The following is a 10,245-nucleotide window of genomic DNA, read 5'->3' as shown; positions in this document are numbered from 1 at the left end:
ATCACGGGGGACTCTGGCCATCGATAAATTTAAATGGAGTCTAGAGTCTCAATAGTTTACCCTAGCTGGGCGATGGTGGCGCACGCCTTTAATCCCAGCACTCGGAAGGGAGAGGCAGGCGGATCTCTGTGACTTCGAGGCCATCCTGGTCTACAAAGGGAGCTCCAGGACAGGCTCCAAAGCTACAGAGAAACCCTGTCTCGAAAAACCAAAAAAAAAAAAAAAGAAAAGAAAAAAACCAATTCTAATTGAGCTCAGGGCTCTCCAGTCAGTTATTCCAATATGTTGAACATGTGGAGAGATCGAGTTTGCAAACTTGATTAAAATAAAAGCTCTTTGCTTTTACATATGGGACTCGGTCTCCTTTGTTGGCTTTTGTGGGGATCCACGGATTTGGGCATAACACTAACGAGCTTTTCCTTTTTCTCTCTCCTACCTTTTCCCGCTTTTTGCCACGTACTTTAGGTTTTCCTCTTCCCCTAAACTTCCTTTCCTAACATTTTCTTTCCATCCCGCCCTGCCTTAATTTCCTCCCTACCTTTTTCATCTCCCCCTTAATAAAAAAAAAAAATGAAATCTTTAAGCCTCGGTTTCCCCCTTTCACTCGGCCTGACTGTTCCTGCTTGGTCCCCGCTCCCATTCCCGCCGAGAGGTGTCTCATTTCCTGCCACTGGCCCTCGGGGGTTCTTGGGCTGTAATCCGCCGGCCTTCAGACCACTGCGTGTCTCCATAACCCACACCAGGCTTGCCGGGCGCCCCCAAGATGGCGCCTACTGCCTCGTCCCGCCTCCCGACGTCACCGCGCAGCTCTCTGTTCAGCCGTGCCCTTTCGACCATCAAAGGCGGAGTCCAAGAAGACTTGGGAGGGGAGGATCCTCTTGGGAGGCCTAAAGGGGCGGGCACTAGCTACCTGGAGGCTGAGCGGTGGGGGAATATTGCTAGAGGATTGGCTGGGCGCGGCCTGATCCCGCTCCTCCTCGCTATTGGCTAAGTCCTCAGAAACTTGAGCGCCGATTGGTCTAACGGCAGGGCCAGGCGGGCGATGATTGGGCGCATTGCGCAGCCGAGGCGGAAGGTGGGAGGGGCGTTGTTGCGAGAGGGCCCCGGACGAGAGCGAGGTTGCGGAGCAGGCGAGACGACGGGCGCTAGAGAGGACGCGGTGCTAGAGTGGCTGTGCGAAGGGAGCTGCAGCCCGCGGCCCGGCCTGGGGCCGGCTAGACGGCCGAGGCGGGTGAGTTCCCGCGGGAGCGCGGAGGCCCGGCCCCCACCCCGCGCCTCGCTCGCGTCATTCGGTCGGCACGCTGAAGGCCTGGAGGAGCGCGCCCCGGGTGCGGAAGGCGGTGCGGCCGTTGGCCGCTGGGCGCGCGGGCCGGGCGGGGGCCGGGCCGGGGCGGTGTTTGGGGTAGAGGGACTGGAGTTGTGTGCGGGGCTGAGTGAGGAGGGGCAGGGCTCGGGCTGCGGGCTGGGGACCGACCTTGGCGGGAAGGGGAGGTCCCGGAGCTGCCTCGGCGGAGGGCTCTCTGGTTGCATGGGGTACCGGGGCCACGGGTGGGTGCGCTGGAATGGGTCCAGGATCGAAAGAGGACGATTGGAGGGCCCTTGGTTGCTGGGGTGGGGAGGTGGCCCGAGAAAAGAGGTAATGAATGCAGGGAGGGAAATCGATTTTTGCCTGGAAAGAACTGAAGCAGAGAAGGGGTTTGAGGTATATTTAGAACTAAGAGAGCAGTCCAGGTGTGGAAAATGGGTTTAAATTAATGCGGAAGGCCGATAAGTCCACGGAATTGGAGGTTGGAATACCCTCGGAAAGTACTGACAACTGTCTTTATGTTCTCACGGGTATCCGTAGGTTGAACTGGGGAGGGATTGTTTTGTTTTAGGTACAGGTAATTAGGCCAAAGTGAAGTAGTCCTGGGTGTAACTGGGGACAGAGAAAGGTGGTAGTCTGGGACTGTTGGGGTTGAGAATGAGATGTGACATACTGACAACTTTGGGATTCTGGGTATCCCCATAGTCATAGGCTAGTGAGAAGGATTATGAAGAAGAGGGGGCTCATTTTGCTGTCTTTGGGTACTGATGGGTTTTTATGGGAGAGACATTGGGAGCCCTGAAGAGAGTAGAAACAGCGAGAGGGGAAAGGTTAAGCCACTGTGAAGGATAGGTTGGATGTCCCTGGACAAGATTAGTGTGTGGGGATCTTCTTTGCAAAAAGGACAAATTTATATGGAATGGGGATTTGAAAGTTCCTGGAGTGGGTTAGGATAGATTTGGATCTTTTCTCAAAAGAAGAAAGGTTTAGATTGATACTGTTACGGGCTTATGGGATGGGTTAAGGTTGTAACGTTGGCCTGGACCTTAATGCAGAAAAGGGTAGTAAAAGAAAAAGCCCATAATAGGCATCCCTAGATGAGTTGTGGTGGCCTTAGGAAAAAGAGGGAGTCGTGCCACCGAGAAAAGGAGATCCGGGTGCTCAGAGGGTCTTGATGGAGGGAGAAGGGCATGAGGAGGGTGAGAACAGTCTAGATGTAAAGGATTGAGCTTCTCTGGAGTTTCTTTTAGGTAAAGGTTGATGATACGGGAGGGCTTTTACTTACTTATTTTCCAGACAGAATTTCTCTGTGTAGCGTAACTGCCCTGTAACTTGCTCTGTGGGCCAGGCTGACCTCAGACTCAATGAACACAGAGATCTCCCTGCCTCTGCCTCCTGAGTGCTGGGATTAAAGGTGTGTACCACCACTGCCCAGCTGAGAAGGTCTTGATGTGCTTAGCTTGAACCAGTTTTAAGAGTCTGAGTACCAGGAATTGGTTAAGGTAGGAAGTCTGGAGATGGATTGAGTCAGGGAGAGAAAATTGGAGATTGGGTGACTTGATGTGAGGAATCTGGGCACTGTTGGTTAGCAGAGGTTGCGTGGCAAGAGGAGGCCAGACCACCAGTGCCTAAGGTAGAGTAGGGATGTTGGTTTGTACACCAGTTTGAGTGGCCTGAGTAAAAAGTTTGAGCCTATGAGGAGGAGCAGAATCCATGTAGGAGGCAGCTGGGAAACAGGCCAGGAGAGTGAGGATTCTGTGGGTAGGCTGGCAAAGGAGTGTTGTCCCGGGCAATGGTGAGGAGTCGCAGGAAGGTCTGTATCAAGGGGAAAGCAGCTCCTGTTTTGTGGACAGGGCCTTGGGAACCTGTTCTGAGGCGTGGGAACCGAGAGGATTAACTAGGATCTGGTGGGTGGAGTTTGCTGCAAGTTCTTTGAGAAGGGAGACTTTGGGGTGGGGTCTCTAGGAAAAGACCACTGGAGAAATTTGTGTTGCCTGTTTGCTATGTTCAGGGAAGGAAGGGTTTTTAGGGAGGGTGTTGGAGTGGAAAATGTAATCCAGAAGTTGGAGGAGGAAGTATGTCTGAGGGTTTTGAATGTAGAGGTGACACAGGGAAAGAACTGCCCTGGAGGATTGACTTGTCTCCACCCTCCCTTCCCTCAGCCCAGGGCCTTGCTGCTGCCATGACTGAGGAGAGTGAGGAGACATTCCTGTATATCGAGCACCGCTATGTCTGCTCTGAGTGCAACCAGCTCTATGGCTCCCTGGAGGAGGTGCTTGTGCACCAGAACTCCCATGTGCCCCAGCAGCACTTTGAGCTGGTGGGCGTGGCTGACCCTGGAGTCACAGTGGCCACAGAGGCAGCTTCAGGCACAGGCCTGTATCAGACCCTCATACAGGAGAGCCAGTACCAGTGTCTTGAGTGTGGACAGCTGCTCCTGTCACCTAGCCAGCTCCTGGAGCACCAGGAGCTACACTTGAAGATGATGGCACCCCAGGAGGCAGTGCCCGCTGAGCCACCCCCCAAGGTGCCCCCCTTGAGCTCCAGCACCATCCACTATGAGTGTGTGGATTGTAAGGCTCTGTTTGCCAGCCAGGAGCTGTGGCTGAACCATCGGCAGATGCACCTCAGGGCCACCCCCACCAAGGCTCCTGCCCCCGTTGTCTTGGGGTCTCCAGTTGTCTTAGGCTCCCCTGTGGGCCAGGCCCGAGTAGCTGTGGAACATTCATACCGAAAAGCCGAAGAAGGTGGGGAAGGGGCAGCTGTCCCGGCTGCGGCTGCCGCCACGACTGAGATGGTGACAGAAGTGGAGCTGCTCCTCTACAAGTGCTCCGAGTGCTCCCAGCTCTTCCAGCTGCCGGCTGACTTTCTGGAGCACCAGGCCACCCACTTCCCTGCCGTCCCAGAGGCCGAGGAGCCTGCTACAAAGCAGGAAACCCTGATCCCCTCATCCACCGAGGTGCCAGCGTCTCTACCCGACCCCTTGCCAACCTCTGACCATAGCTATGAGCTGCGCAATGGGGAGACCATTGGACGGGATCGTCGGGGGCGGAAGCCTCGGAGGAACAACAGTGGAGAGTCAGGTACAGCAGCCACCCAGGAACTCTTCTGCTCAGCCTGTGACCAGCTCTTCCTTTCACCGCACCAGCTGCAGCAGCACTTTCGGAGCCACCGGGAGGGTGTCTTTAAGTGTCCTCTGTGCAGTCGTGTCTTCCCCAGCCCTTCTAGTCTGGATCAGCACCTTGGCGACCATAGCAGCGAATCTCATTTCCTATGTGTAGACTGTGGCCTGGCCTTTGGCACAGAAGCCCTTCTCTTGGCCCACCGGCGTGCCCATACTCCAAATCCTCTGCATTCATGTCCCTGTGGGAAGACCTTTGTCAACCTTACCAAGTTCCTTTATCACCGGCGTACCCATGGGGCAGGAGGTGTCCCTTTGCCCGCAGCACCAGTTCTGCCAGAGGAGCCTGCCGTTAGCGTTCCTGAGCCAGCCCCTGCCGAGACCAGAGAGCCAGAGGCCCCAGAGGTCCCGGTGTCTGAGGAGAACCCAGCAGAGCCTGCGGCCCCAGGCACTTACCGCTGCCTCCTATGTAGCCGTGAGTTTGTCAAGGCTTTGCAGCTGACCCGGCACCAGCGTTTTGTGCACCGACTAGAACGGCGTCACAAATGCAGCATTTGTGGCAAGATGTTCAAGAAGAAGTCTCATGTGCGGAACCATCTGCGCACACACACTGGGGAACGGCCCTTCCCCTGCCCTGACTGCTCCAAACCCTTCAACTCACCTGCCAACCTGGCCCGCCACCGGCTCACACACACAGGGGAACGACCCTACCGCTGTGGGGACTGTGGCAAGGCTTTCACTCAGAGCTCCACTCTGAGACAGCATCGCCTGGTGCATGCCCAGCATTTCCCCTACCGCTGCCAGGAGTGTGGACTGCGTTTTCACCGCCCTTATCGCCTGCTCATGCACCGCTACCACCACACAGGCGAGTACCCCTACAAGTGTCGTGAGTGCCCCCGCTCCTTCCTGCTGCGCCGGCTGCTAGAGGTACACCAGCTTGTGGTCCATGCTGGGCGCCAGCCCCACCACTGCCCATCTTGTGGGGCTGCCTTCCCCTCCTCACTGCGGCTTTATGAGCATCGGTGCGCAGCTGCTGCCGCCCAGGCCCCACGGCGCTTTGAGTGTGGGACCTGTGGCAAGAAAGTAGGCTCTGCTGCTCGTCTGCAGGCCCATGAAGCTGCCCATGCTGCTGCTGGTCCTGGAGAAGTCTTGGCTAAGGAACCTCCAGCTCCCAGGGCCTCGAGGGCCACTCGCACACCCATCACTCCGTCCCCAACAGCCCTTGGTGGTGCAACCTCTGCTGCCCCTGCAGCCCCTGCCCGGCGGCGTGGCCTAGAATGCAGTGAGTGCAAGAAGCTGTTTAGCACAGAGACATCACTGCAGGTGCACCGACGGATCCACACAGGTGAGCGGCCATACCCGTGTCCAGACTGTGGCAAGGCCTTCCGCCAGAGTACCCACCTGAAAGACCACCGGCGCTTACACACAGGTGAGCGGCCCTTTGCCTGTGAAGTGTGTGGCAAGGCCTTTGCCATCTCCATGCGCCTGGCAGAACATCGCCGCATTCACACGGGTGAACGGCCCTACTCCTGCCCTGACTGCGGCAAGAGCTACCGCTCCTTCTCCAACCTCTGGAAGCACCGCAAGACTCACCAGCAGCAGCACCAGGCTGCAGTGCGGCAGCAGCTGGCAGAGGCGGAGGCTGCTGTGGGCCTGGCTGTGATGGAAACTGCAGTGGAGGCTCTGCCCCTCGTGGAGGCCATTGAGATTTACCCGTTAGCGGAGGCTGAAGGGGTCCAGATCAGCAGCTGACTGGCCCCCATTTTCCTCTCCAGCAGCCTCTTAAAACCTTGTATATATCGTACCCCTTTTTCCTCTCCACCACCATATAAGTTCTGTAACTAAATTTATTCTCTTCTCTGAGGGGGTTGCTCTGGGGTCCTTGGTACATAAAGGACCCCTCTCCCTCCCCACCTCCACTTGTTTGGTGGTCTCCAAATGAAGCAGTCAATAAAGACTGAGTTGGACATTTTTGTGCTTTTGTCAGGCTGAGTATGTAGGGTGGATTTGGGGTATCCTGAGACCAGACACTAGCTGACCTCCCCTGGCCGCATCCCTAGCACCCCAATAGAACTTGGTACAGTTTGCTGGATTGAAAAAGCCAGAGTCCATGGCATGGTTCTTTGAAACAGACCTCTTGTGTCAGATGAAGGCAGCATGTCTTGCCACTAGAGGGCCCCTCAGCCTAAGAAAAATCTTTGAGCAATCTGGGTGTTGAAGGAGGTGTTGCTGGAACATCAAGAGAAACATTGGTGCGCTTCTCAGCCCTAGCCTCCATTTCCTGCATGATGTGGTTGCATCCCACAAAGGCATCTGGATTTCTCAAACTAGATCCCTGAAGGCAGGCAGACTTGGGTCAGGTGTGATCAGCAACAGTGGTGGAGGGGAGCTCTTGGGCTTCACCCAGTAACAGAGTTGGAAGTTCTGAGTAATGGCTTCTAGAGTAGGAAGTGCTGTAGCTCACCATGCCAAGTTGTGGCTCAGCCAATGGACATTTATTGTAGGAAGAAAATGATGGAATGCCTGGTCAGTGTCTGTCTGGTATCTTAACTACTCACCTTCCATACACACCCAAAGAACTGCAGATTCGCTTGGGTCTCCCACATGCTGGGCAAGCTCACTACCGCTAAGCTGTATCCTCATTTCTCATTTTGAGACAGGTTTTGCTGGTTGCCTAGTTGACCTTGGGCTCACTCTATATATTCTAGGCAGGCTCTGAGTTTGGTGGCCCTCCTGCTTCAGCTTATTGAGTAGCTGAGGTTACAAGCCTGTGCCCTTGGGTTAGTTTGATTAAATTCTGTGGGAATCATGTTTTACACAGAAGGCCTCTGGAGTGACTTGCTGACGGTCAGTTCAACCCAGGGCAGAGCTTGAATTTAAATCTAGTTTTATTTGGTTTAAGTATCCATGTTTTTTTTAAAGATTTATTTATTATGTATACAGGATTCTGTCTGTCTGTATGCCTGCAGGCCAGAATAGGGTACCAGGTCTTATGGATGGTTGTGAGCCACCCACCATATGGTTGCTGGGAATTGAACTCGGGACCTCTGGAAGAGCAGTCAGTGCTCTTGACCCCTGAGCCATCTCTCCAGCCCCTAAGCATCCATATTCTGTTCTGTCTGGCCCATGACCTTGCCTAGCAAGAAAGTGGAAGTGACTAGATAGATTATTCCAGTCCCTTCTGTTAGAAAGAATCCCTCTACTTAGAAGGAACTGGGCGGGGGATGGGACCTTAGACCTGCCCACTGGGCATGCCTGTCACTCTGTGGCTTGATCTGTTGCTCAGATGAAAGAAGACCTGCCTCCTGCTTTTTATTTTTATGCCACTGTCCTTAATTATAATAATTGAGAAAACACTGGTTACAACCTGGCAAGAGGGCCCATTTGCCACACAAACCTTGTGACCTTTGATTCCCAGAGCTCATGATGGAATCAGCTCCTATAGGTTGCCCCTTAACCTCTGCCTGCCAGCTCCCATAGGTTGCTTCGACCTCTACCTGTGCACCATGGCCTGCATGCACTTGTAGTCACACAAAAACAAATGGTAAAAGTACCTGTTGGATATCCCTGTCAGTTACTTTAAACACGCAGTTGGTTTTCTACTAGGGTTTCTCAATCATGGATACCATCTTCAGTGCCTGCCTGCCCTGCAGGAGACCTAAGCCACTAACCCCAAGTACCAGGTCCTGTTCCCCAGGAACCAACCTCCCCACTGGGAGATCTGTACTGTTTGTAAAAGCTATCCCAAGTAAGAGGCTCAATAGTCAGATCCTTTGTCCTCATGAACCAGATGCAAAGCTATTGAAACAAAAGGGACAGTATTAAATTAAGGTGTTTTCAACAGTCATTAGCCCCTTGACAGTAGAGTGACCCTCCTTCATGGAGCCCCACCCCCACAAAAAAGTCAGGCAGTGGTGGCACAAGCCTTTAGTCCCAGTGCTTGGGAGGCAGAGGCAGGTGGACAGCCAAGGCTACACAGAGAAATCCTGTCTTGAAAAACAAAAACTGTCTAGAAAGGTGTTGCAGAGGACCCATGTTGGGTAGCTCTCAACTGCCTGTAACTCCAGCTCCAGGAGATGAGATGTCCTCTTCTTACATATGGGCATCCTCACATCATACATGGGTACATGTATGATACATATATATGTACATATACATAAAAAGACAAAGTTGATCAACCCTCTGAGAGCTTTGATGGCTTTTGAGCCTTAGCCCTAAAGAAAGATAATACAGACTTCCCAATTCAGTGGATGTTACATGTCCCCTTTCTAAGATGTGCAGCCAGCCAGCACACCCAAGGTGTAATCCAGGAGGCTGCACTGGGCAAGTAACGAAAGTGACCTCAGGCTCTTTTAAGAAAGGCTTTCCTTGCCTAACTCCCTTTGTAAGAGGACTGTTCTTGTGTATGGCCCAGGCTCCTTGCCTCAACCTCCGCGTACCAGAGTTGCCAGCCTCTGCCACCATACCCAGCTGCATTGCCTGCTTTATTTAGAATTTGCAGGAGCAAATAGCTAAGGGAACATAGCACTGCCCACTAGTGGCTTATAAAACTTGACAGAGACGCCAGCTAACTAGGCAGGGCATGTCCAAGAGCCTGGGCATTATTATGCTCCAGGTAGATGCATAGTGGAGGCTTCAGGACCAGAGCGTGCTCTCAAGTGTGTGAGTTATGGGACATCTATGGTTCTGACCGCAGCCCCTCGAAGGCCAGCAAAAATCTTCCTCAGCCAACTATACTGACTTAAGAGGGAAAAGTGCTTTAGAAAATAATGGAGATGGGGCCTGGAGAGATGACTCGGAGGTTAAGAGCACCGGCTGCTTTTCCAGAGGTCCTGAGTTCAATTCCCAGCAACCACATGGTAGCTCACAGCCATCTATAAAGAGATCTGGCGCCATCTCCTGGCGAGTATATATATATATGTGTGTGTGTGTGTATATATATATATATATATATATGTATATATATATATAATAAACAAATTTTTAAAGAAATAATGGAGATGGAACCCATGGCCTCGCATATAGCTCATGTCTCCAATCTTCAGCCTTTCCTATTGGCTCACCTGGATCCCAGCACCTGTGTCCCAGACAGGATGCAACAAGGACAAAAGAAGGCCAGTGGCTCTGTTGAGACCAGTTCTGATTTTCAGTGGTAGCATCTGGGAGTCACCCCAGCCCTAACCTGGGAAGTTGCTTCGGCAAATGACTAGTTCAAGATGGCAGGATAATCTGAGTTAATGTCCCTCAAAGGAGGCACATACGTTGTTATTCAATCTTACTTCAAAGTCACCGTGTGTGTGCGCATGTGCGTGTGCATGGCGGGAGGGGGGGGAATTGAAACCTTAGACTAGTGAGCCATATCCTCAGTCCCCTCCCCTTTTTGAGCCAGGGTCTTATTGTGTAGCTCAGATTGCTTCAAACTCTCAGTCTTCCAGCCTCATGTATTATTCTCATTTTTGAGACAAGATTTTTGAGCCCAGGTTGGTCACTTAAGTATACAAAACTGATCCTGACCTCTGCCTCCCGTGTGCTAGGATTAGTGGTCTGTGTTCATGTTGTATGTACATGTGGAAGCTTGAGGGTAACTTCACTGTCCTCAGAAATGCTGTCTACCTCCTTTGAGACAGGAGCTCTCGTGCTGACCTGGAGTTGACCAGTTATGCTAGACTGGCTGGCCTCCCCATTCTCAGGGCTCCACCTCTCTCTGCCTTCCTAGTGCTCGGATTCCAGGGATGGATGGAGGCATTTTTACATGCATCTGGGGCTCCACTCCAGATCCCTGTGCTTGCAAGACAAGCACTGAAGATTGAACTCTTAT

The 10,245-nt window shown here is 53.0% G+C and overlaps 1 protein-coding gene across 2 annotated transcripts; it reads left to right on the top strand.

The window, feature by feature from the left end:
• The first annotated feature begins 1,108 nt into the window (after positions 1–1,108).
• On the top strand, positions 1,109–6,400 carry Znf574 (zinc finger protein 574). Of its 2 annotated transcripts, none has more exons than XM_050127145.1 (2): positions 1,109–1,231; positions 3,469–6,400. In XM_050127145.1, exon 2 carries the CDS (start codon positions 3,489–3,491, stop codon positions 6,177–6,179), a length of 2,691 nt encoding a protein of 896 aa, XP_049983102.1. In that variant the 5' UTR covers positions 1,109–1,231; positions 3,469–3,488; the 3' UTR covers positions 6,180–6,400. The 2 variants fall into 2 exon arrangements, with proteins under 2 accessions (XP_049983102.1, XP_049983103.1); XM_050127146.1 differs by having other exon boundaries at positions 1,130–1,328.
• The last annotated feature ends 3,845 nt before the right edge of the window (positions 6,401–10,245 follow it).

Source organism: Alexandromys fortis, unplaced genomic scaffold (genome assembly GCF_014885135.2).
Source record: "Alexandromys fortis isolate MF-2015 unplaced genomic scaffold, M_Fortis_MF-2015_v1.1 scaffold_262, whole genome shotgun sequence".
Classification (NCBI taxonomy): Eukaryota; Metazoa; Chordata; class Mammalia; order Rodentia; family Cricetidae; genus Alexandromys; species Alexandromys fortis.
This window is presented reverse-complemented; position numbering and strand designations above follow the sequence as displayed.

What these genes read in the sequence shown, in the direction of transcription:
- Znf574 (XM_050127145.1), top strand. Translation starts at nt 3,489, where the DNA reads ATGACTGAGGAGAGTGAGGAGACATTCCTGTATATCGAGCACCGCTAT.